At 41.1% G+C, this 27658-nt stretch overlaps 1 protein-coding gene across 4 annotated transcripts in view; it reads left to right on the top strand.

The window, feature by feature from the left end:
- Window positions 1-27269, top strand: part of kank1a (KN motif and ankyrin repeat domains 1a) — a 44984-nt gene extending 17715 nt beyond the window's left edge. For 2 of the 4 annotated variants that reach the window (XM_067521370.1, XM_067521372.1), the window contains exons 2-12: window positions 6422-6551; window positions 14900-17557; window positions 19508-19690; window positions 20971-21079; window positions 21237-21449; window positions 21606-21693; window positions 22345-22564; window positions 23922-24064; window positions 25080-25280; window positions 25818-25916; window positions 26524-27269. In XM_067521370.1, coding sequence (XP_067377471.1) covers window positions 6515-6551; window positions 14900-17557; window positions 19508-19690; window positions 20971-21079; window positions 21237-21449; window positions 21606-21693; window positions 22345-22564; window positions 23922-24064; window positions 25080-25280; window positions 25818-25916; window positions 26524-26586 — 4014 coding nt within the window. In that variant the 5' untranslated portion in view covers window positions 6422-6514 and the 3' untranslated portion in view covers window positions 26587-27269. Of the gene's footprint in view, window positions 1-2484; window positions 2602-6421; window positions 6552-14183; window positions 14236-14899; window positions 17558-19507; window positions 19691-20970; window positions 21080-21236; window positions 21450-21605; window positions 21694-22344; window positions 22565-23921; window positions 24065-25079; window positions 25281-25817; window positions 25917-26523 lie in introns of those variants that run through there. The other 2 variants (XM_067521371.1, XM_067521373.1) reach the window with 2 other exon arrangements.
- Window positions 27270-27658: the final 389 nt, after the last annotated feature.

Raw genomic sequence — 27658 nt, 5'->3', positions numbered from 1 at the left:
GCACCACAGGAAGAACAGCAGAAAATTTAGAAGTAGGAAATAAGTTGATATTATGCAGCAACAGAACCGACTGAGGGCTGAACTATTCTTTCTCTTCATTTGATCCCACGTAGGACACTGTACTCTTTGTTTGCCACCTCTGACTGAACAGAACAGATCTTTGAGCTTTTCTTTGACACATGGTGGCATTTTGGACCCATCTGTTAAGGTATGACTCTTTTTCGCGTGAAAGATTTGAACATGGGTGTCTCTGGCAGATACCGTTGATAAAAGACGTTTCCTTTTGCGTTGTGTACATTGTTGTTGATGAGTGGTATTCAACTTCATCAAGTTTGACAACATAGCCAGCGTTAATGATTTAATGAGATTAGAATTTTTAGATTTTCAGATATTTTGGTTTATGACAGAATACCTGCAAGACCAATTTTATTAGCGCTGCAGTGATTAGTTGATTGTGGAAATTCTCGACCTATTCTGGAAAGTAAATAATTGTTACTTGCTTTTCTATGTAATATGTGGTCTTGTTACTTTCTGAAGTATAATAATTTGATTTTATGTCATAAATGAGAGTGCACTGAATATCTTTGGGTTTTGGAGTGTTGGTCATACAACTCGTTTTGTTCTGTCAGAAACTGTAATGAGGCCTGTCACAATATCAACTTTTGTTGGACAAGTGTTTGTATAGCTGCAGACTCTTGGTCTTGTTGTGTATTGTTCATAAATGATCCAGATTTTCATACATTTTCCCAATGTGTTCTGCTTTTAATGAATTGACTGTATAACATTTACTAAATAATTCTATTTAGGCTTCTTCCCAAAGATGGTGGGTCTTTACTCATAACCACGTGGATGTAGCTGGAAGTTGTCTTTTCGTCTTCTGATCTTCTTGTGACTTCTTTAGAGGGAGAGCCACGCTCCTTACCTTAAACACAAAGCAGAAGACAAAATCCCTTCGGCTGACTTTTCATTCCTGTAAGATCTCCCTCCTTGATGGGATAATTGAAAGGCTTTGAGGCAGGATTTTCTTTTTTGAGTGGAAGCTCAGCAGGCTCATGCAGGACATCAAAGGGAAGCAAACCATTGGGCAGCTCGAGCCATTGTCACATCGCCGTCTAACGCTGCTACACTGTAGTGAACCTCAGCATTGAGGCGTCTTTTCTCCTCACCTGACCTACGCCTACTCCACAGTTGGCACAGCAGTTTCTCTTCCTAATGAGGGCCAGATGGATTTCCGACGAGACGAGTAGCTACTGCTGGTTCTGCCCGTGTGCAAACACACCATCAAACCCTTAGAATAAAATGCTCTAGACACTGCTGTGCACACGTTCAGTTCTTAATTTCATGCTGCAGAGGTCTCTCGGACTTTCTCAATAAAACAAATTACCCAGTTCCAGATTTTTCCCTCGTTTAAAGCTGTAGACTCAGCTTTTATTAGGGGAAAAACAAGCCTGTTGAATATTCAGCACAGTGGGTTTGCAATCTTTACTGTCCTTTTAACTTTAATGCTGTTCACTGTTCACACACAAGCTACAAAAACGTAGTTTTTTTTTTTTTTTTTTATGGTGGAAAACGTCACACCACATCCCGTTTCGTGTTGTTTTTTTTTTTTTTTCCTCTCCCTTCACCTTTCCATTTCTTTTTCCACTGTTTCCAAAACAAACTTTCTCATCTTCACGTCTCATTGAGCAGCGAGAGGCTGATGATTTATTAGTCTTTCAAATTTGTCACTTGTATTGTCAGAAACAGTTTGTGCTATAAAACTGTAGAAAATAGTCCATAGATTATTTATTTTAGCGCTTTTTTTTTTTTTTTTTTTGCCTAAAGAAAAGTGAAGTATTGCAGAATCTGGATGACTTATTTAATTTTTTGATTTTGGAATATACAATATTATCGAGTACAAAGGATAACTATGAAGGAACAGATTAAGTATGGTTAGACCCGTTTTCCTCGTGATTTATGATTTGCAGTTTTTAAGCTTTTAAAAAAATAAATAATAATAATAATATTTTGATTACTTGCACAGGCCAAACTCAGTATGTTTAGATGCATTTTAACAATCCAGTAATAGCTTTGAGTAAGCTGATCCCTGAACTCTCATGTAAATAAGAAACCTGGTTTTCATATGGCCCATAACTCAAACTGTGATGTTAAACTCTGAGTCAGATTTACTAAGTCCTAAGTAGAGTAACATTGGAAATCTTCTTTATGTAAATCACAGATTTGTAATAACCAGGTTACTGAAATTCATTGAAACTTGTTCCCCTGGTTTCTCTTAGTAACCTGATTACTTATAATTCATGTAAACGCAGCCGGTGGCATTTGACATCTGATTTTGTTTGTTGTGCATGTCAGGTCGCTGGTATCACAATTAATCTTTTAGCCAGGTGTGTAATGAACACACAGACACACCTCCTTGTCAAGCGGAACTTGACCTTACTCACTGTAAGTCAGTAGACGTGCATGTGCAACTCCTGCTACGTCACAGCAGACTGAAGGCAATAGGCGCATGTTTCATATTTGACAGCTGCAGTAACGAAACAAGTTGTTCTGGTTTGAGTCGGCGAGCGAAGTTGAGCCGTTTGTAAATCTGAGTTAACCATGGTGAGTTACAAGTTCTTTATCTTGTCTTTTGTTCAAACGGAAACATATGTTTTTAAAGCTTTAGATTGCAGTGTGATGAGCGGCTTTATTAAGATTGTGTTGGTTTTTGGCTTTTTGTTTACTCTGTCTTCACCTTCAGCGTGTCGGCGGGGACTGAAGAGCGACTGAAGGTTGTTAGCCACATAAGCTCACCATGCGTTTTACCTGGAGGCCCAACGGAGGGGTCGGTTATACTCAAACAGCCTTAAATTGCAGTTTCCTCTTATAGGACACAGATCGTTTGGCTGTCATCTGAGGAAGTCGTCTAATCTTAGGCATGAAACATATCCCTCTCACTCAGAGGACTGCTGGCTATAGGGTTGTTGTGTGGGGCTTGTGGACTCAGTCCTGTTTGCTACCTGTGTGCAGTGAGAGGATATTAGAATGAGAGTCGCAGGTAAGCTGCATGAGCTGAACTTAGTGTGGTGCTTTTGATGAAGCTGAACCAGCAGATCAGGGCGATAGCTGTTTGTGTGTGTGTGTGTGGGTGTGACTGTTCAATGGGTCCTGCAAGCTTTGACCTGCAGCATTACTCTATTCAGCAACCACAATAACACCTTGTTTTCATCCTTTCACCTCATGTGATCTCAAGAATGCAAATACCAAATGTGGTTTAGTGTCATCCGATTCTGTTGGACAGACATTTCAGAAAAGTAGTGATAACCTATTATCAACCAGGAGCTCTTAATGTTGGAGTCTTAAAGTTTATTTTCTCATTATTATGGTACTGGTTGAAACCTGGCATTTTCTTGAAACATTCGTTACAATACTGATGTACTAGCACATTCCAGTCATCAGAGGAGTAAACTGGGAGTTGTTCATGGCTTGGTAAGAGAACGTCATGTTGCTCCTTAGTCACAAGAAGAGGAAACAAAAAGTCAAGAATTTTACTTTATTTCCTGACTGGATGGTTTATTAATAATATAGTATTGTAATTAATGTATAATGTGCAATTGAATAAATGTATACTAAATGGACTATTTTTGGCTTATGGATTATTGGTTTGACATAACAAACATCATTTTGAGCTTGTGCTGGAATGTGCAGGTTTTGCACTAAACATCAACTTCATTGAGAGGACAGTTGAATTATTAAGGACTAAAGCATTTTTTATTAGATACAATCTTATTTTTAACCAACAAACAAATCATTTTTACTGATTGTCTGACGTAGTTTTTGTGGCTATAAAATTATGTATTTACTCATTTGCTTTGTTGTGATAAACAGGGTTCATGGCCAATTTATGCACAGTACACGATGGAAAAATTGATGGCCGCTCAGCCTTGCAGCCTTCATTTGTCAGCTTGCTATCAAGTGCTGCTGGTTTTGATGAGGCCTAGCAGTTAGCAGTTTTCTTTCGCTGTTTCGTCTGCTGTATTTATTTTTTTTTTTTTTCTGCTGTGTTTGAGGATCTCCTGCTCCACCTTCAGGTTTGCTCTCTGGCAGCTCATGGAACAGGACACTTCGGAGATGTTTGGTCAGTCTGTTGCATTGTTATTAATAGTTTCTTTGCATCGACTTGGTTAGAAGAGCTTGCATTGCTTGCTTTTGTTTTTCGAGTAAGAAACCTAATGGGAGGGACAGCATTTGTCTTCACTAGCTTTGTGTTTCTTCTCTGCATGTGGTGTTGTGCTATTTAAATGGTGTGCTTATATAAATGGACTACTCACACACTGATGACTACAGCTGCCAGGCAAGGTGCTTGCCTGACCCACCAGGAGCAACTTGCATTGAAGTGTCTTGTCTAACACTTCAACGTGTAGCCAGGTTGAATCGGGAGTCAAATCATTGACCCTGTGGTTCATGGACAGCTCCCCTACCATTTGAACCACAGCTGCCTGGTCATTGCCATCTTCATAATAATAGCCAGTTATGAAGTACCAGTGATTTAATTAATGACAGAATAGTGTGATCCTTTGAAGAGGCATGTTGTGACACAGTTGTCCCTTTAAACTGTAATAAATAATTGTTTTTTTTAATGCAAAAATCTGTCAAAATTTGTTCTGGAGGGAATAGTGAACCGGAATGCTATTGTGCATTGGGCCATTACTTCATTTTCTGGCACAACGATGGCACGTCTGTTGCTCTGACAGTGAATCGATTGTGTAATTTGTGCAACATATTTAGAGTAAATAAATGTGACAGTAACTTGGGAACAGGTGAAAGTAAAATTTGCAGAAGTATTCTGCCAACTGGTGCCTGTGAACATGATTGCAAACACATCTCTTTTTTTCCATGTTCCGTTTTCAATGTAAGAACGGCACATCCGTAGTCGGATGAACCTCCTGGTCCGACGCCATTCACAGCAAACTTTGAGAGAGTATTTGTTTTACAATGATTAAACCTGCTCCTAAGTAGGTTTTTAGATTGCAGATCTGTTGCTGGGACAACAAGCCCTGCATGACTAGAAAGAACCAATAGATCTGGGATTTTCTACAAAATGATCCTGCCAACCTGTCGGTCTACCTATGTAGAATGGGGCGCAGGAGTTGGGGGGACTTCAGACTTCGGGTTGCAGTCTATTTGTGTGTTGGAACATTTGTGTGTTTGCTGTGCTCTGCAATGGTTCTCCTCTGTATCAGATCTATAATAGTTCCCCGGGATGACGGACAGTCAGAATTTAGAAACATTGGACTAATTGCTATGCTGCTTTATTTGGGTGCATACTGTAAACACAGCAGTGACCTTTCAGATACCCCCCCCCCCCCACTTTCTATGTGACTACAGGTTTTATATGGATCAGAAGACCGATTTTCATCTGCCTTCAGTTTTCTGATACAAAATGAAGCCTTGTGTTGATCAAGATAAATTAACAGAATTAGTGCTAGATTTTATTTATTATTATAATTAAAAAAATAATAATAATAAAAGTAAAAAACTGTAGTTTGAGTAGGTGTACGTCAAACAAAAACACCACTAGGGGGCTAATTACAGTCTAGTTTTTAGTCTATATAAACATGAGTGCATCAGTTCGTGCAAGCCAACCTTCTGTCCATCATTGCTCCTCCAAATGCTCATTTAACAAACCAGCCCTCTCTGTGACCCATAAGGTCAACGTTTTCCCCTCATGTTGGCTGTTTTTTTTTTTTTTTTATAAGAGGAGAATGGCTCTTTTGTTTCTGCTCATAATGTATCCATTGATAATGGCCACAACAGTGCACACAGGACCTCTATGTTCATAAATGTCAGATTCAAACACACCTGTGGAAAAGCAGAGGTCAGCCATGTCAATCATGTTAAATGTGCTGCAGCGTTCACAGAGAAAGGCTTTTGTGTGGGTGAACGTTAGACATCCATCACCTGCTTGACTAGACGTAAAAATGTTTCTTCAAATTTCTACCCATAGCTTATGTCAAGTAAATCTAATGATCTGTCAGCAGTTTGCGTAGCCATGACAGTTTGCTGGCAAAACGATCAATCAGTCCATAAAAAATTATTAATTTATTTGTGCATGGTCTTTGTTAATGCTTAAAATTAATCAGGTTAAAGCACAAATACAAATCATGTGCCTTATTTATTTATTTATTTATTTATTTATTTATTTATTTATTTATTTAAACTCTCATTGCTTTTCTTTGACATATATATGATTATAAACAGAAGGTGTTGGGACCTGAGCCTATTAATTGAAAATTTGACATTGTTGTCAGTGACGTGTTTTTTGACGTTAATTGGTTGAGTTAATCTTCAGATTTACTAATAATTAACGTGATCTTTCCTCACAGCACCTCATTATGTATTTTCAGTGAGTAAATGTGTCCTTTTTTGTATTTTGTCTCAGTTTGCAGGTTGCATGGAAAGCTGGACTTGATGCATGGCAGTTGCATGACCTTAGTAGGTCTTATTGTGGGACTAAGAGCACTCAGCTGCATCCATGGCTCAAACCGTGCACGTGATTGGCAATGTCCCAGGTATAGTAAGAAAATATTTTGTTATCTAATCTAGTCATGTCTGCTCTCCTGCTTTTTCAGAATTTTTGCTTTTGCTTTTATTGTTTATGTTAACGTGATGTTCAATAATCGTGTGAACCGTGAGTCTCTCTGTCTTGCCTGAATTTGCATTTTGAGGATGTTAGTTATCAAGTTTCCCATTTGGGTCAACACCGTATTAGTTGGCAGAACAAAGGTGGTAAACATTATTATAAAAACTTTACCTTTTGTACATGTTGTTGGTAAATGTAATACTTCATCTTAAACTAACCCTGAATCCCTCCTGAATGATTTGTGCACATCCAGGCTAAATAAAACTCAGCGGGACATGGATACAATAGATACAATAAGTTTTAAACTTATTTCTGGCCCAAATACATTTGCATAATTAATTTTTATGCAGAACTTCAGTTGCAAGTATGTAAAGTCACATGAAGTATTACAAACTATTTAAATATCTCATCAAATATAATAAATAAATGACAAATGTTTTGATTACAATATACCAATTGTGTTTTCATAATTCACTAACTAATTTAACAAATGTAATAGAGGTTAATTTAAAAACAAAATTATTTTTAATATTTTTTTCTGTGGGCTTTAAAACAACATCACACGTATTTTTTCAGGAATGTTACACATTGGCTTACAAGGGCACTAAAAGAAATGTGTTTGTCCTGAAGAGTGGCTCCTGTATCGCATGCTCCTGGGTCACGCTGACTGTGTTTGTTCACTCAGCGCACATGCAAAGATGATTTCCACGCTTCGCTGTGAAATAATCCCTGTCAGCCGAGGCGTAGCTCAGAACACGCACCTGCAAACAGCTCACATTCCTGGGCAGACTTAACAGGAGAGAGTGAAGTTTCTTACTCCCAAATCCCTCCAGGAATGCACAGCATGCAGGACACTTGCACAGCAGCATCAGGTTGCGACCACCATGTTCATGACACAGATGGTACCTTTTAGAGCGTAGATCTTCGTCAGCAAGGTGTGCGGATTCCCTTCAAACACTACATCCCAGCAGGGTGTTTTATTGTCCACTTTTACAGAATGTGAAAAACCTCTTTCTTCAGCGAACTGTAAAAATAGCTCCACTGCAGTGTTGGCAGTTAACGTGCCAACGTGTTCACCTGCTGCACCAGAAGAATTTGAAGAAGACAGACACTTGACATTTTATTGTTGAGACGCTGTGGTACAAAAGCCAGTACTAAAAACTGGGTATGTTTTTAATTGGGGGCTTTTAGGTGTAGTATTTTAAAAAAAGAGCAAACTCTGACATTGATTACTGCATTATCAGTATTTTGACAGTAATTTTAAACAAATACTGGACTCAAAGATAAGTTTATTCTAATCTGTCTTAAAAAAACTCCACCAGGCCCCCCCACACTCTACGTGTTAGGTTTGATAGCTTGATTTAACTGGAAATAAACCCATGGAGTGGTAACAGGTACAAACCCTAGAATAACCTTTCACTAAGCCAATGGCTCAAAGGTTAAGGCATGTAAATTAATTTCATGTTTGGATTCACAAACCTATAGAGTCAAACGGTCTATCAGCAGGGAGATTATTCCAGATGAAAGGGGCCATGACAGAAAAGGGGGGTCTGCAGCCAGCAACCTTCTTTAGAAGCCTAGGACAGGGGATCAGTATGAAGGAGCACTTCCATTTCAGATGTTGTGTGTCATCAGAGGCATCTTAAAGCCTGTTCTGAGTCAATGAAAATAGGCTAAGATTGGTAAAGTCAAATTAAATTTTCTGGATTTAGTGAAAGATTTTAAGAAGTCTTCAACATTTGAGGTCTTTGAATACTAGTTCTGCTCGGCCTAAAAACATTATACTAATCTGCTGGAAGGCACATTCACATAAATTGGTGGCTCTGAGTGAATTATAGCATATTACATGGTTGAAAATTACCTTTTACCATAATTTGTTATTATTGAATAAAAGGACATGTTCAGCATTGTCACAGACATAATTATAGCTGGTTTAAGCTTATTATGTACTTTGAAGCCTGTTTGTGTGGTAAGACTCCTCTCAGATGAAATGTGGGATGAGGGACGCCTCAGTGGATTGAGAAACAAGCCTGATCTCAATTTAACTTGATTAATATTGACTATTTTGAGCTGCTGGGCTGATGCCACGTTCTTAAAATGCTTTGTCAAACACACACTGCATCACCACTGCCTAAAATTGTCTTTTCCTTAGCAGGGAGGGTTTTGGCCGTCGCAATCAGGCCAGTGGTTTGACCCTCCGAAACTTACTCAAATAGAACTTAAAATACCCCATTATGCTGTCCAGCCACTTTCCAATTGTGTGTTTGTATTACTGCTGTGAGGTTACAATAATTTGTGCCAATGGGGGAGGGTGCCGTGCCTTTTTAAACTAAACAGGACGATTGTTGGCTGTTTTTCACTGGTTCTGATGCTGTGCTATTTACAGTTGTAGTTCTAGTTTAAGTGCGACTGTATCTCAGTGTACAGTATTCAGTCCACTGTCTGTATTGAAAGTGTGCTTTTCCCTTCAGTACGGCAAAACAGCATTTTACTTGTCCATGCACAAGGCAGCTGTAACGCTGTAAAAGATAAAGTGCATGGAGGCAGTTCAGGCCCAACATTGTGCACAAGATAAATCTTTTGATCGAACAGAAAATTTCTGGTGGCATTTCAGAAAAATGTAGTTCATCTCGTTAATAATGTGAGATTTGCCTGGTTTAATAGTACAGTTGTTGCTCCTGCAATGCATCCATGCCGCTTGCACTTCAGATGATGAATTCACAGATGGTTCCGATTGCAATTTGACGAACATGGACCAGGATCTTACAAGAATACATGAGACTCTAAAGGAACATTTTATTCAGTTACCGTTAATCGGTTAAGTTAAATTGTGCCCACACACTCAGGATATATCCAGAACAAGCTCTTTTCACACTTTCTAATCCTAAACCTGTAGTTGCTTTTTAAATTTCTCTTTTAAATATGCACCATTTTAAGCTCGCAACTTGTGTGATTTTTGTTTTCTACTGTACCTGACAGACTGTCTCTTATCTGACATACTTTTCTTTTAGAATCTTTGATTACAACACAAAGCATCCAACCAACACCCAGTGACCGTTTATAATTCCTTGTTGATCTTTTTTTTTTTTCTTTTAGTTTGTTACATCATAATTTTTTTTCCCCCCCATGTTGCTGAGTTTTCTGCACACTTGTTTTTCTCAGCGTCTATGAGAAAGTACAGAAGAAGGAAAAGTTTTTCAAGCTGCCTCTGTGTTTTCAGAGGAAGCTAAAACATTTCCTTCAGTCTGCATCATCATGTACAGAGTTAAATTGTTGAATTTGGCACCAGCCTCTGGCACAGCCCTGTGATTTTCTAGGAGAAGCTGCTAGATCAAACTCAGCAGCTCCGTTCAATCTAACCTGCCTCTGTTTAGAGGAAAAGGACAGAAATGTGCATTTTTAATGTTTTTGTTAGTTTCCTGTTGTTGGTTCTCTAGTTTGAGGCATTGAGCAAACGTTGGCTCTACTTTTCTTGGGAGGTCTCAGTTGTGTAAAGCTAACTGGCAGATCCAGGAAATTCCAGGCTGGTTGTATAGGGAAGTGTGTGTGTGTGTTTGTGTGTGTGTGTGTGTGTGTGTTCATCCATCCACTAGAGTTGCCTCTGCTCTGGCACTTGCATAATGCTTTGCTCCCCCTCAATGCACCGTGCATTACATCACGGAGTTGTTCCTGTTATTTTGAGACAAGTACAATTTGTTTAAGGTTTCTGTTCAATATTGTTTTTTGAATACATTCCACTGAGAGGTGTAATTATTGTTATCCGTATGACGTTTTCTGGTAAGGAAAAATAAGGAAAACGCATGCTGTGCTGTTTTCAGCCCAGCTGTTCATGTTGATGTTAAGAAGGCAACATGTCTTGTATCTGGTCCAGGTCAGATACCATTTAATTCTCTAGGTAGCTGCTAGCAGCTGTTCTGCATCCCTCGCATGCAAAGCTCCAACTTACTGAGAGCTGACAGAATATAGTTTGGTCAGATTACATTCCTATGAAAACAAAACTTCCAGCATTTTTTTTTTTTTTGTGACCTGACTGACACCACCTCCTCTAAAGGGTCTCTGTGTCCTTGAGCCTCAGGAGATGTCTTCAGACTCTTTATACCTCAAGACCAAAATGGGGGGAAAAAGAAATCTGAGAACACTTAGATATAACCTTCATCAGATACAACCCAGTTTTAAATGGTTTATTTTGTATGAAGGGATTTCTGTGCTCTGGTTGGATACAAACAACTGGGAGACAGATTTAGACCATCAGACCCAACGTATTTAGTCTCTGAGGGTGCTGTGAATCTGTAAATTTAGATTTCACAAAACCTTTAAACTTTTACAGATTCGGTGCAAAACGAGCTCAGCTCGTAAATTTTTCCTCACAGGTTTCACATCAAGGCCGAACTGTCCTTCAGTCCAGTGTTTTAAGAGCAAACACAGAGAGAGTTCATGGTTTTCAAAGAAATTAATTGGTGCTAGAGAGTAGTTTCACTTGGTGCATTGTTCATGATCTAATAGTGCTAAAATATCTTGAATGTGTTTTAATGAGGTTGTCTGCAAAGCACATCTGTTAAACTAAAAATGGCTGAAATATGTTACTCACCACGAGACGAGATCAGTGTGTTGGTTGAATTTGGCTACGAAGTGAAGTGTGGACAATAACACTGTGGCGTCTTTGCATATCAGTTTTACACTTAGTTTGAAGAGCAAGTGTGTTGCAGCTGTAGCTGTTAGAAACATGAGATTGGGAAATCTTAACACATACGCTTGCCAATTAGTTCATTGATTGGCAAAAATGTGTATTAAACAGAATATAATTTTGGATAATCTTCAGCTAGTGTTAGGTAATAAGGCTTTTTCTTATTTCTAAAAACAAACTAATACAAATGTTCTAAAACAACAATGACCAGTACGACCAAGTCAGACATTTGCCATTATTGTTAATACGTAAACAAAACTCACTTTTACTCATTTTTATGTACAATTTCATTTTATTGAATATTAAAATGGGAGGAAGGAAAGAGGGGGGATATGTGTGACAGACTCTAAAAGCTATTTTTAGAAGGCTGGTTTGGCACTTAGGTAATGTCTAGCGCTGTAATTAAAACCCCACTCGTTTGGTCAGTTTCCTCTGCTGATGCTCACTGACGAGTAATTAATAAGTTTGTAGACTTTCATATTCTGCTACATTGGTTTCAGTGGGGATTCAGTCATAAACATGGATACAGTCAGTGTTCAACATACTTTAATTATGCTTTTATAACACCAAGTCTGCAACTAACAGTTCTGAACATTATTACTAAGCCTGTCGGATACACTTACTGGAGTGTTTTTCAAATGTTTAAAATGTAATATTTTCTTTTACAACCTCCCTGTGACTCAATTCTGATTGAGCAAAATATGAATGCATTTTCTCTTTTTATTCTACGCCACACATCTTGTCCCATATACGTGTTGTGCTGCTGTATGCACAAAATCAGTAAATTTTTAGTGTTTTCTCCCTTACGATGTCCCAAAAGTAAGTTTATTAAGAGTTAAGTGGATGTCACTTGAAAAGAATCCCTAAAATACTTGCAAGCTTAGTCATTCTGGTGGAGCTCAATTTGGGAAAACTTGCTTGGGAAAGTTTCATGAGAACAATTGATCTACTAAAACTGCCCAATTTTTAATGTTGATCATAAAAAGTTAATTCTTTTATTTGAACCTAGAAAACCCTGCAGACCCCGGCTACATCATTGCTGTGTCATCCCAGTCAAGCTAACAGCTGTAGATAAGTGGAGCAGACTGCTGGGCTCCCGTCAGTGTCACCGTTGGCTCCCTGTCACTGGAGCGTGACCTCCTTCAGTTGTCTAGTGTTGATGAGGTCATCTGTCAGCTGTTTGGGGGGGGGGGTCTCTGATGTACCAGAGGGACAGCCTGACACTGTGTTTGTGTGTGACATGGCTGGTCAGAGCTCAAGGACTTGTGCCAGGGGGGAGTCCTCCTAACCAGGCAGGGCCTAACAAGACGGTGACTGTGCTGCCATACAAAGGTTGTGTGGGAAATGTTTTTTTTTTTTTTTTCTGTTTTCTTTTGGGCGTGGTGTAGGTGAAAACAGACGGGGTCTTGTCTTTAAAAAACGCACCCTGTTGAATGTCTGATACAAATTCACTGCCGTACAAAGATTGTGTGTGTGTGAGATGTGGTGGTTTGTTTTTTTTATTATTTTTTGTGTGGTGTAGGTGAAAACAGACGGGGTTCTGTCTTTAAAAACACACCCTGTTGATTGTCTGATATAAATTCAACATTACTCTCTAATAATAAGAACATTTATAGACTTACAGTAACAATTGGTATAAATTCATAGCTTTATAGGACTTGTATTAATGTATTTGGTTTAGACAGCCACCTGAGAATATTTTTTTAATGCAGTTTGTTTTTACATTGCACAACTTTTTTAATAGCAGAAAATTGTAAATATTCAAATTTTAAAAGTAGAACATATTTGGCTGAATATAAATTGTTATTGAAATTATTAAAATAAGTTATTATTATAGATTTTTGTTTTAGTTCTAATAAACATAGTTTAAATTAAAGCAAAGCAACAAGGAAGCAAATAATAGAACAGAAATTTTAATAACTGATTATGATTCTTTATCGAAGGGCCACAGGTTTCTGACTATTTGAACTTTAAGAATTACTAATTTACCCATAACAGTCAACATTTATTTTCATCACCAGTGAAGTTTTTCTTCCGATTAATCGATAACTTAGGTACGTTAAAGTAAAAGAAATCACAAACCTTTGTGCTCTGGGAAATATTAACGAACCTTTATTCACCATTCAGATATTTCTAAAAGAAAAGCAATTGGCCTCTTACCAGCTATAGGATCCAAAATGACACATACAAATTATGTTATTATCATTTTACCACATTCCTTACAAGTGAACCTATGTTCTAAAACAATTAATGCATAAAGCAGAGCATTAAAGTTTGACATGTACAGTAACAAAGCTTTTTGTCTTCAGAACAGACATTTATTGTCATGAGCTCCACTGAACAACAGGACTCTTATTTAGGTAGGGAAGCGCCCAGTACGGAGCCTCACAGGATTGGAGGAGGCAGCTGTCCAATAGTGCGCCAGAGCAGTGCTCTGCTTAGTTTACACCAATAGTGGAGGTTTTTTTTTTCCCCCCCTTATGGAAAGCGGATTGAGAAAGTGTACAGAGTGAGGAGAAATAGCAGTTCTGCAGCTCAAACAGCCTGATCCCAGCACAGCGTGTCTGCTTGTTAACAACATCTATCAGAGAGAAGGAGAAGGAAAAAGAGGAAAAAAATGGTGAGAGTGCTGTTGGACTGAGGTGAGTGACGCTTGAACAACAAGGTAGTGAGTTTTTAGAAGCAGGCTAAGCCTTGTAATTCCCTCCTCTGTTGCAACTGAGTGGAAGGGATTGACGGGAGAAGTGGTCCCGCGCTGGGAGGACTGGAAAGGAAGACCAGGACTGTTTTATTTCAAGCCTGTGTTTGCTTTAGTTGGTGAGAGTTCCAGGCATACCAAGAACAAGACGCTGTATTTAGCCAACACAGCGTGAATGTGGTGCAAGTCTCCCAATGGCCTGGAAAGCTGACTGCGGGCACGTTCAATTCGGTGTGTGGAGTTCGGACTTTGATTTAATCAGATTTGATTGGTCTGAACAAAGGGTGGAAACTCAACATGGTTGGCTTTTAGTCTTCCCCCAAAACCTTGTGATCAAAACTTATGATCATAGACAAGTCCGCATTGTATTTTTAGCCTGTAAATTGTTCTTTTCAGTTGTTAAATTCGGGGATGGATTTTGGACTAGAAAATATTGACTTTTTCTATTTTTTTTTGTTTGTTTTTTTCTGTGTCACTGACCCTTTCGACTCTTCCTTATCCAGGCTTAGTAAACAACAGCCCGTTCATCTGTCTCAAACTTTGCGCTTATACATTTTGATTTGCACAAACCTCAAACTAAATTACACAAGCATAACCAGCATTTGTTTTTATTTTGACACTTTCTACTATTTGATTGCGTCACATAGTTAGAGCACACATAGTTTTGGGCTGACTTAAACCCCTTGTTGCCAAAATGATTATCACTCATGCTTTTGAAACAGCAATATGAGAAACTTGAGACAGGATTGTACTTGCATTGTCAAATTATGGCAATTGTCAGCAGCAGAGGACCCACTTAGCACTTTACTTGGCACACATCTGGAGTTCTTTACAAATCCACTTTGAATTTTGATTATTCTTTATTAATGTTGTGTTCTTGTGACCTCTCTTTCAGAAAGAGGACAAAGATGCCCAAGCACAGAGGACGACAAGGACTCTGTAGCGCCCTACTATCTTGAAACTCCCTATGGTTATCAGTTAGACCTGGACTTCCTCAAATATGTCGATGACATTGAGAGGGGCAACACCATTAGGAAGCTGAGTATTCAGAGGAAGCCCAAAGTGACCAAACCCTTGGCAGGGCCTCGGGGCAGCTCTCAGGCTGAATGGACCTCCACGGACTCCCTGTCATCCTCCAACAGCGATGACAAGCAGTCCCCCATCTTCTTCACCTCCAGGACCCCAGCTGCTGCCCCGCTGACCCCCACCCTCTCCAGGGCGACCGGTCAAGACCCCTTGCAACAAACTTATTTGAGCGTTGCAGAACAGAAACAGCTCTTGCCACCTCCTTCTCCCAGGCTTGCCCCACGCCACAACCCCCAAGTGGAGAAAACTCTCATGGAGACCCGTCGTCGGCTTGAACAGGAGCGACTAATTATGCATCCACACGGCGAGCCTTCGATACCCCGCCGGCGTCTAGCCAGTTTTGGTGGCATGGGCTCCAGCAGCTCGCTGTCATCGTACTCGGGCTCTATTCCCCCAAGTCAGATCTCTCCCGGTACCCATCACTCTCTGTCCAGTAACGGTCACCTGCCCAATGGAGATTATAACTCCTATTATCCACCATCTGTGGGCAGCTCCATCCGCCACAGCCCCATGAGCTCCGGCATAGCCACACCTGTGACCAATGTCAGCCCGTTACACCTCCAACAAATTCGGGAGCAGATGGTGGTGGCCCTCAAGAGGCTGAAAGAGTTGGAGGGGCAGGTGAAAACCATTCCTATCTTACAGGTTAAGATTGCTGTTCTGCAGGAAGAGAAAAGACAATTGGCTGCTCTGTCCAGAAATCAAGTTCCAGGTGGTTTCCGTAAACGCTCTTACAGTGTGGGGAGTGCTGACCAAATGGAGAACCAAGGTCTCATCCAAAAGGAAACCGAATTGCACATCATGGAACCAGAAGCCCAAGAACAGAGGGCTCAGCAGCTGGAGGAGTTCAGACGTCTGGCTGCTGATGTGCAAGCTCTGGAGAAAACCACCCTGGACAATAATGTAACAGAAATTCTGTCTCACAGCCTCACACAAAACCAAGCCCAGCAAAAGTCCATTGGCACAGTTACTGATGAAAACATGAACAACCTTCCCGTTGCTCAGAAGAAGCAAACTAACAATCACTGTTTCCAGGATGCAGGAGTAGTGACAGACAGGCAGGAAATGCACAGCAAGTCGGTTGGCGTTACTGAAGCAATGCTGGGCATGACTAGCGAAGCTGAGAAAGAGATTGAGCTCCAGCAGCAGACCATCGAAGCACTGAAAGAGAAGATCTACCGCCTAGAGGTACAGCTGAAAGAAACTACTCACCAGATGGAGATGGGGAAGCTGAAACTGGAGCTCCAAGCGGCTGGGGGGTCAAACAAGAAAAAAGCAGACAAAGGTCAGATGACCAAACCTGAAATGTACAACGCCTACGTGGAGGCCAAAGTCCAGACGCGGAGCCAGGGAGTGGGAGACCATCTGGAGTTCAGCCATGTAGGCACAGATAAACCTCAATCTCACAAACAGAAACAATCTCACACAGTTGGAGTGTCCTGTCAGCCCACTTTGCAGAATATCGCCACAGGCCCGGAGATCCCTATGGACCAGTGGGTGGTGCATGAGCGTGTGGAGATGAATGACCAGTGTGTAGGGAGGAGGGTGGAGACGTGCGACCAGCAGGTAGGCCTAGATCTGAATGTTTGTGAGGTGGGGGTTAACACAGAGGAATCTGTGCACAGCTTGGCTCTCTGTAAACCTATGACAGAGTTGTGTAAAGAGTCGAGATCAGTTGGCTGTGGAGATTGTTCCGTCGACGTGATCATAAGTCCCATCAAGACGCTGGTGTCGCAAGGAACTGACCCAGTTGTGGTCAGCAAAGTGGACTCTGGTGTCACGGCTGCTCCTCAGTCAGTAACTCAGCAGACTAATACTGAGATAGAAGTTGCAAACAAATCCACAAACACAAAAACCTCTGTCTTCGCTGACTCCTTCACTGACATGGTGTGGAATACTTGTGATAAGCACACCAACACCATTGTGACAGAAACGAGGACAGTCGCTGTTGGGGAAGGACTTGTCAAAGATCTTCACTCGGCAGCAAAAACGCGTTCGATTGCTGTTGGAACCAACACAGATGTGGAGGCATTCCAGGGCAAATCAAGCCCAACGAAAACCAAAGAATGTGGCGTGGGACCAGTTAGCATCCATGAAAATTTTCTGGTTGGCATAAAAACCAGAAACATAGCATGCGGCCCCTCCCAGCAAACTGCGTCTGTTACAAACATTAAAGAGACCGTGGAGGTCACAACAGAGCCCGCGCCACTGCAAGTGCAGGCCCAGCAGGGGGTTGTCGGACTGGACCATTACATTGAGAGGGTGCAGAAGCTGCTGCAGGAACAACAGATGTTGCTAGCAGAGAACTACAGCGAGCTGGCAGAAGCTTTTGGTCAGCCCCAGTCCCAGATTGGCTCCATCAACAATCAGCTGGTCAGCACCCTCTCCTCCATCAATTCGGTCATGAAGTATGGAAGTGCTGAGGACATCCTCAAGCTGCAGTCAGACTCTGTGGGCTCAAGCAAAGGTGAGAGGTTTATCCTATGCAGCACTGAAATGACTTAATAAAGTGTGTTTTCAAGGTTGGACACCAGAAAATCTAGAAAATACTCCTACGCAATACCTTGCTAGGCAAACTAACTGGCAAACAGTTCTAAGGTGGACACTGATGAGAGTGCCGATTGTTTTTCTGTTTTCACTTTTGTGGTTTATTGCACAACAGATACAATCCACGCATCTGTTTTTCATTACAACAGTTTTTTTTTTTTTTTTTCTGTGCACAATCTCTTAAGGTTCAGTGTCTGACCTCCGTTACACTCTCACCAGACCCCTATATGGTTAAGCCCTCAAAGGAGAAGTGGCTGAATCCAGCTACTGAAAACAGGGATGGGATTTAAATCATGAAAACTGAATTTATTTCAGTTAAATGGAAGATGTTAGGACATGTTGCACACACCCAAGGCTTTTAATCTAATATCTATATTCATACGAATGTAAAAAGAAAAGTTAAAAGATAGAAAGGATGTAGATTTAATCCTCATTTTATTATTTTTGTTTTATGTGTAGGGTGAGATGTTATGGGTTTTGTTTGGAGAGATTTTTTTTTCTTTCTTTCTTTGGATTGTAATTAGTGTAATTATAGGAAAATAGAGCGCAACCAGTAATTTGGAAATGTTCTTCAATTTTTTATGGAGTGTAAAACGACTTATTTTGCTGTTGGTGGAGAACAATAGAACAGATGTAGCTAGAATGCCAAGAACAGAATCATGAAGTTCTAGTCTGGGGTTGCAGGGTTGTGGCTAGAGAGTTCACACACACCCACTAAAGAGTTCTAAAGAGGATCCTGATGGGATTGGACAGGCCAAAGTTATCTCTGACCCTGAAAAATACGCTGGGGGATTTGGCCATGAACCAACAATGAGCTCATTTCTTTTTGGGAGGCAGTAACATTGCACCAATCAGCCACTTGTTTTCATTGGCCACCCTGCCTTCACTAACACCTCACTGGCGATGCTGATTCATGGCTCCTTCTGAGTTACATAACACGCTTTCATGCTGGCTGGCAGATGAGTGCAGGGCGATTGTGTTTGGTGCAAACCAGTATGTGGCCATTTGCTGGCCCCTCTTGGTTGCACAGAATGACTAACTGCACGTAGTTCCACCTATTTCTCTGTAGCAGGTAAATCAATAAGCTAAGTGGCTTCGTGTCCGACTGGTTTCCAATGAGCCACTTCATTGAGTGTCAAGAACCTGAAAACACCAGTAAACATGTTAGACACCTCTTCACATTTCCATTTTGACCTTTTCTTAGGTCACGTGAGTGGGTCCTGTAACATTATTTTGTCCTGAAGGTGTCCAAGTCAGGAAGGAAACTCCCTGCTGAATCCTCCAGTGTGTAAAGAGTCATTAAAAACAAAAAATTAGCCGATTTTAATTTTGCTGACATGTCTGATTTATAGTTTGGGATCAAAATATGCTAATATGTCAACATAATCGATTACATTCATCTATTACAAGTATTTAGAGTTGCATTGTGTTTACACACTTGCAGATAAATGAGCAACATCCAGTGTTTGGGATCTGCTTTATTAATACGTGTGGGGAAGGTCTGATCAAACTGACAACATTAAAACATCTTGCAAAACTTGATGATATCGCTAATATGCAACTGAACATCAACCTTGTTGAATCAAGAAGAGGGGAAAAAGCACAGTAACAAGTACACTGACCAATCAGGATTTCAACTCCTTAAACGGAGCAAATTAAACACCTGTACTGCAGCATGCATGTCCACATTTGAAGAACATGAGTCCTGCTCATTTTTGCATTGCTTTACAATGTGTCTAGTGGTCCACTGAAATGCAACAGGGCACCTTTTAATGGCATTAAACATTCATTGCCGTATTGTCAGTCTCTTCTTACCTGTGCATTTGGATCCTTACACATACGTCTTTTGTTGTGTTTTTATTTTTTTTAGATGGCACTCAGGAGCTGTGCTCTAAGTCTCCGTCTGTTTGCACTGTGCGGACACAGATGGAGAAGGCTACATCAGGCCTGACCTCAACAGACAAACCAGCCAGCACGCCTGCACAGCAGCCGCAGATGAGCGCGGCCGAGCAGAGGAGTCGTCTGAACCTGCAGATGGCATCAGCATTACATGGTACGCCTGCTTCCACCACGTAGCCAAGTCTTCAATAGACAAGTATACAAACGTGCTCCAGAATGTATCCTAAAGTTGAGAGATTAATAAGTCTGAGTCTAGGAATTTTTTGTCATTTCATAATGACTGCCTGAAACACTGGGCAAAGCAGACAGACAATATAACACAGAAGGTTAAAGAGGACCAGCTGACTACACGGGTGCATGAATAACAATGTGTATAAGCCTGAGTATTTGCAGTTGATCTTACAGTTCCAATGTAAGCAGTGGCCAAGAATAATATAAAATATAATAAATATAGGTACTGAGGGCTGAGATGAGAGAAACAAGCCTTGTTTCTGAAATAAAAACCCAGTTTCTTTGGATTTTAAAACCCATATGCTGGAGCATATAGAGCCAGAAATTGAAAAACACTGACTTGGGTGGAGTTGGTGTATGAACCTTGTTTTTTTTTTCAAATGGCTGTGTTTGCTATCTGACCAGATGATTTGGCTCTGGTTTGGTCACTAAAAATGCCTTTTTATAAACAAAATTGTACAGGTGTCTTCGGCAGCGAGTGCAAATGTCACAGTTAATTTGGACCAGGTTTTATAGACTGTGCATCTAAAATGTAACAGTTTTAAAAAGTGTGTAACTTGACTTGCTTCGTGCGTCTTGCAAACCCGGCAATGGGCAAAACACGGCCACAAACACCATAAGCAGCAGAAGCAGCAGCTTGGATTCCTCCTGACAAGCTTCTCACGCTCCCACCTGTCAAAACACAGGAAACGTGCTGAATGACTTTGTTACTGCTGAGTGTGCACACGCCAGCGTAGACACATGCATCTGCATACATGTTAGTACATGAACACACACTCTCTCTCCGCTGTCACCCAGAGCAGTAAGAGAGGCCCCTCCACTGGGACAAGTCTTGGCAGATGTGCTGAGTGTTTGGCCCTTTCTCTGGTATTTTGGTTTCCAAGGCCTGTACTTAAAATGACTGAGATACTTCAGGGTTTCAACTTCCATACCTCCCGAACAGATCGCTCGGGAAAGAATGTAATGGCTGCTTTTCTCTGTGCCAAAGCTCTTGATCACACCAGACACCTTCACTGCGTTCTCATGTTATCAGGCACTTGTAATGAGTCAGTGACTTAAGTGGGCTTGTTAAACTAGGTTGTAGCTGTTAACTGCACAAGCTGCTAAAGAGAAATAAAGGGAATTTTAAAAAAGAAGAGTCTTGCTTCTGCAATGTAACCTTCTTGTCTAAATGGTTCTGCTGTTTGCGTTTCTCTCCTTCAGAGCAGCCGTGCAGTCAGAACACCCTGAAATCCATCATGAAAAAGAAAGATGGGCGACCTGACTCCAATGGCACCAAGAAGAACCTGCAGTTTGTCGGAGTGAACGGAGGGTGAGTCTTGACGTATAATGGCAAGCTCTGCTGTTTGAGCTGTTAGCCAACATCATAGATATTTAATTGGTTATCTGTCACTTTACACTTTAAGAAAGATATTCTTAACACCTGAGACTTCACTTTTCTGTGCATTTGTTGCCCCCTTCTGGCCCAGGTATGAGACTACATCAAGTGATGACTCCAGCTCAGAGGACAGCAGCTCTTCTGGGTCAGACGAAGAGGAGGAGGATGAGGAGAAGGGGTATGGAGAAAAGAAGGAATACGAGAACGTAGAGGGAAAGGGCACTAGTAAAGAGTTCCAGCCCGAGGGAGCCGAGGACGTGGAGAAGGACAATGAGGAAAGATCAGAGAAGGAGGCAACAGAGAGGTGTGTTTAAAGAAAATAACCCCAACTACTGGGGGGAAATACTGTCAGTTTTTTTCTGTAATCGTCAGTTATTATAGGTTAATTCATCATCCTTCTTAGACTGAGAGTATTTGAATGTTTCATTGACTTGAGAATTTCTGTGTCCTTTCTCTAAAGATATGAGCTAAGTGAGAAGATGCTGGCTGCATGCAACATTCTCAAAACTCACCTTGATGAACCGCAGGCTGTGGGCAATAAAGATCTGGTAGGGAGATGTATTTCGTTACTTGGTAGCAGTTATTACTGAAACATGCTGCATACGTGTTAATGATTATAAATGTCCTCCTTAATATTTCTGTTGTGAATCAACCTACAAATATTTAGATGAATGTTCTGTGTTGTGCTGATTGTGATGAATTAGATGTTTTTACGTTATAATATTCTTCCAGCCGCATGTATTTCTCCTGTATGAAGCTGAAATGATTAGAATAGTTCAAATTTGTCCGTCACCAATCAACTCACTAATCAACTGATTAATCATTTCAGCCATTTGTTAAGCGGAGTTAGTGAAAAATACCTAATTTCTCTGATCCCAGCTCCTGTACATGAATATATTTGGATTTCAGGCAACTGGTCTGATAAAAGACATTTCGTCATCGTAAACTTTTTTATTTTTTAATTTATTTAATTTTTTTTTAACACCAGTGTTGTCGATATTTCAAAGACCAAACAATTAACACAATCTGCACTCTTTCATTTTCTGATTCTGCACAGTTGCTTTAAAGGTCAGATATATAGAAGTATTTGTGCTTTAACGTGTATGTGAATGGACATATTATCTCCTGATCAATATCTCCACATGACCCTAAACAGAAACTGTAAATGATGCCTAATAATAAGCCTCCATTTTGCTCAGAGAGCCTGTCTGAACACGGTTCAGCACGAGTGGTTCCGTGTCTCCAGCCAGAAGGCGGCTCTGGCGGCCATGGTTGAGGACTACCTGGGGGCCTTTGCGGCCATCTCGCCGGCAGTGCTTCGCCACATCGTCAACATGGCTGACGGCAACGGCAACACGGCGCTGCATTACAGCGTGTCACACTCCAACTTCCGGGTGGTGAAGAAGCTGCTGGATGCAGGTGAGATTAGCAGGATGAGTGTGTAACTCAGAAGAATTGTATTTACCTTATACAGTATGTTCAGTACATTGTTCTTCCTTAGGTAAGTTTACTTCACAAACTCAACGCCATCAATCTGATATTTGAAGCCTCTAATCTAAGCCTACAAACTGCCACAGTCAACAAATACACTTTACTCTGTAAATGCTAGGTAACAGCTGTGAATCTGCTACAAAGACTCAAAGACTTTCCTGAAAATGAATGAATCTTACGACATAATCATCATGTTTATGTAGTGGATACCTACTGTCTATGGCAAAAATACACTGTTTCCTGTTTAATTCACTCAACCTTAGTCATTGTACAAACTGTAGGGTAGTGACACATACTGAACGATGTCACGTCTCTTCCTCTCCTCCCCTGCATTTCCTGTTTGCATCACTGCTGGGACCAGAATTCCAAAACCAAATTTGTGCAGAATTGCATCATTATTTGAATGTTATCTGACAGAGTTTACCCTCACTGCTGACGCACTCATATCTAGGTGCTTCTGAAGAGAATGGAAAGGGTTAAAATCATTTGCCTTTCTGCCACATGTTGTTGTACCGTCAACGCCTGAGAAGCATTTGGCCCACAAATCTGTAAAACTGCGGACGTGACAAAAAGCACACTGGGTCAGTCAGATGCCTTTGAATTAGTAATTATTTAACCAGGCAGATTTGATATGTGTATTTAAAGCACCTGCAAAACTTACAAGGGGGGGGGGGGGGGGGGGGGAGAGGAAAAGAGACCCTAGTGCATGTGTTATGGAAGAAACTTTTTTTCTTTTTTTAATGTGTTTGAATTCAGTTCCTCCAAACACATGCAGCGCTACTTGATGCATCCATGCTGTGACTCCTGAAGGATCAATAGAAGGCGATGAGGTCCGGGACACAGCCTTTTGTCGTCTTGTCCTTTTGTGTCCTTGTGTTGCGTGTCGGCATATCCCCCCCCCCATTTACTATTGTAGCCTTTGTCCTCTCACTGCCCCTCAGTGGCGGAGCAGTCGCCCTGACACCCACCTCACTGCCAATCAGGGGTCTGATGTCGTCTCTTTGCTGAGACGAAGCTCCAGGTCTGAAAAGGCTGTTTGCAAAAAGTGTTTTGGGAGAGTTCTTTGAGGTTCAGACAATGCATCCAATGATTGTGTGTCCAGGAAGACAAGTGACTGACTGAAGCCTCACAGGCGTGACACACGTCCTCGTGCGTTAACTGTGTCATCGACTGACAGCGAAGACATTGACAAGTCAATCACAACATACAGTACTTTGGGTCCAACAGACCACGCATGATTTTAAAAAAGCTTCCTCTCGTTTGAAACATAATGTGTGTGTTGCAGATGTGTGTAACGTAAACCAGCAGAACAAGGCGGGATACACCCCCATCATGCTCGCTGCGCTGGCCGCCATGGAGACGCCCAAGGACATGCAAATTGTGGAGGAGCTCTTTAGCAAGGGCGACGTCAATGCCCGAGCCAGCCAGGTCAGTGAATGGAACAGGGCACCATCAGCTGCCACACATGGTTTAGATTTGAAAGATGTGATGACAAATCAAGGACTGAGCTCTTATCAAAAACGGCTAAAACAAACAAGGACAGAAATGAGGAGTGAAGTTGACTGATGTATTAGCCCTATGAAAGATCATTTAAAGGCATAAAAGTATTCAATAAATTAGATTATGCAAAGGGGTCTCAGGTGAAAGTAATTGCAAAGTTTAATGTACCTTTTACCCTGTAGTGAGAACAACTGTACTGTGGTGACACCGTGTGGTGAAGAGAAGTTACTGTTTGAAAGGCAGGTGGCCGTTATCCACTTGAATGAAACATTTTAGACAGCTGCATCCTCCACAGAGAGGTTTTCGAAGTTGAATTGAATGGATACGGATGTTTATAATATGTGGTGGAGTTCGTTCTGCCACAGTGACATTGCTTGTTTGGTCCCACAAACAGGCCTCTGAGTATATTTAGATTAATGCTTCTAAACTGCCCTGGCTGAAATAAAATGTCTTCCTGATGACATCATCTGGAGTGGTTTGTCATCAAGAGTACAGGTCAGCTGAGACTGCTGCAGTCAAAAGACAGAATTTACATAACACATTAATCTGTCATAATTTGTCAAGGAAAAAAAACAAAACAAAAAGTCTTTAGTAGTATTTTCTTAAATGTGAAGGTTATGTGTCCTAAATGATGAACAGACTTTGGGTAGGAGAAAACTATTTGAATCTGGTGATTTCAGAATGGAAAAGGAGACTAGTGAGGTAGAATGAACAATTTCAGCATCAAAGCCCGTTTTCACATTACAGTTTGAACATCACTTGTTACAGGGGAAGCTGGCAGGGCCTTACTCAGACAAAAAGGTTGAGTGAGAAGCAGATGGATTACTGCACTTTATTAAAAAATAATGTTTTTATAATTGTTTAAATTATGTGTAAGCCTAACCTGAACAGAAGCGCGACAATAACTATAGTAAGTGAAATGCTATTTTTTTTTTTCACCCAGGCTGGTCAGACGGGGCTAATGCTGGCGGTCAGTCACGGCAGAATGGACATGGTTCGGGCCCTGCTGGCTCACGGGGCCGACGTCAACGTCCAGGACGACGAGGGCTCCACGGCGCTGATGTGCGCCAGCGAGCACGGCCACGTCGAGATCGTCAAGCTGCTGCTGGCTCAACCCGGCTGCGACGCCACGCTCAGCGACAGCGTGAGTGATGTTGTTTTTCTGTTTGTAAATGTGTGTTTCACTGTACAACAAACAAAAGGAACCAACTAAAGGCAGTGAAGTGTGTGTGTGTGTGTGTGTGTGTGTGTGTGTGTGTGTGTGTGTGTGTGTGCGTGGCTGCATGTGCACAAGCATAGCCTCCCCCCACAGATCCAAGGCCATCACCAAGGCCACAAGATTTATACTGAATTCAACCGAACGCCCCCTGTGCAAAATAGATGTTCGCTTCTAAATCGATTGTTTCAATTTCCAGTGCAAACGTAACGTCTTATTTCTCATTCACATCTTTAGTGACGCTGACAAAGACGCAAGTGAGAGAAACCAGTAGGCAAATAATGGGGCAGAGTGAGGAGGGTCAGGGCACTGACGTTCCCCTTTTATTTTGAAAACCTGTGCTGTGATTAGTCAAAATGCCCGAAAGGATAAATCATCAGGTTTAACCTTACGTAGTGTTGTGACACCAATTTTGTTTCTTTGTTTCTCTCTCCTCTTCCTCTTTACGTCATCCTCATTCTTCAGGATGGGAGCAATGCCCTGTCCATAGCGCTGGAAGCCGGACACAAGGACATTGCAGTGTTGCTCTATGCGCATGTCAACTTCTCCAAAGCCCAGTCGCCAGTAAGTGTCGAGTCAGAAGTTGTTGTTTTTTTCTGATAGTGATTCATTAAACACATGAATACTATTTTTATTTGGAAAAATTTAAAATGACTTCTATCCTAATTGTATTGTATAACTTTAATAATCCTCGCCCTTGGTATGTTTCTGTCAGTCTGCAGCTCGGTTACTTAGACCCCCGTTATTGTCCAAAACCGTCAGCAAAGCACAGGTGTTAAATTCTTTCACATTTTTAACGAGGTGTTTTCAGAAGTCGACCCATGTCACCCAGTGAAGCAGTGTGTCTGGCTGATGGGGTTTTTTTTTTTTTTTTTAACCCACCTCCCATCAGCAGCCTTTCAGTTGATTTCCCACGTCCATGTACTGATGCTGTGACTTATCAGACATGTCCTTCAATAGAAGTGGTTATAAACAGTTAGCGCTGCTTTGTTTAGCTCGTGTTCACACACTGTCCCACGTCATCAGTGCCACCCGTGACCCAAAACAGTCGGTTCTTGGCTTGGTTTGTCCTAGTTTTGAACTGCAGTTTCCCTTTAAGCTTTGCTGTCCTGCTAGACTCACGTGTCATTCGTGCGTTGACTCGATGTGTTTTTGCGTGACTGTTTCCTAGGGGACGCCTCGACTCGGCAGAAAGACGTCCCCCAGTCCGACCCGGAGGGGCGTGTTCGATTAGAGATGTCGCCTCTGCCCACCGACCCTGTGCTGCTATTGGTTCACGCTGAACGATGCCTTACCTGTACAGCTCGATGAGGAACTTTACCCCGAACACCAACCAATGAACCCTGCTCACACGAGCCCAAAGTGCCCCCTTCAGTACGGTAATAATGAAACCACCTCAAACGATCAGCCCCCCCACCGGAGTTCAAACCAACATGGACACGTTCATCTATTACCTGCCACCCCCCCCCAAACTTGGATTTGTTTCTAAAGCTCAATGTTGATCATTCGAGAGCACCGCTACATTCAGTCAGAACAACCCACCCACACATCAGAGGAACCAGCTCCTGTGTATATACTGCTCCTTTCACATATTTGCGCACTAGACTGGAGAAATTGTACTTTTATAAAAATCCTTTTTATCTATTTAAAAAGAAGAATCGCAGTATTTTGAATATTTCCTATTACTACTTATAACAATCTATGAAGTTATATATTTATCAAAGTATAGTTTTAATGCAGATTATTATGTATTTCATTGTATATACGGTGGTCATTAGTTTAGTTGTCCAGGTTCTTCCTCTCTGTCTCGTGTAAAATAAACTCCTAGTATTGACCAAGGTACTGACTTTCATCTTCACGTGAGAATTGAAGTACCTGAGACTTCGCCATGCAACAATAAACAAGGATTAAAGATTATTGATGTGTTGTCTTCATTGATGAGCCACAAGCTTTAGGTTGGTCAACAGTGTTTAATGGAAAATGAACTATCCTGAGGCTTCATGGTAGAAGGTACAAATACTCAAGCATTGTACATGAGCACAATAAGCAGAGCACCAAGTACGTGCACTACTAAAGTTACATGATGACAATAATTACTTCAAAACATGATCAACAATATAATAATTTCTTAATGTATCATTTGTACAGTAGGACAATTGATCCACGGAGAAACTGACAAGCTTCCCAACAGCATATAAAGTACAAGACACTTTAAACATGCATTACATACACGTAAGTACCAGTAATTATCACAATAACCCTTTTATTATTCCCATTTCTGCATAAGTGATTTTTAATGTTTGATT

Source organism: Channa argus, chromosome 11 (assembly GCF_033026475.1).
Source record: "Channa argus isolate prfri chromosome 11, Channa argus male v1.0, whole genome shotgun sequence".
Classification (NCBI taxonomy): Eukaryota; Metazoa; Chordata; class Actinopteri; order Anabantiformes; family Channidae; genus Channa; species Channa argus.
The sequence above is the reverse complement of the archived record's forward strand: the minus strand, read 5'-3'. Positions and strand labels throughout refer to the sequence as shown.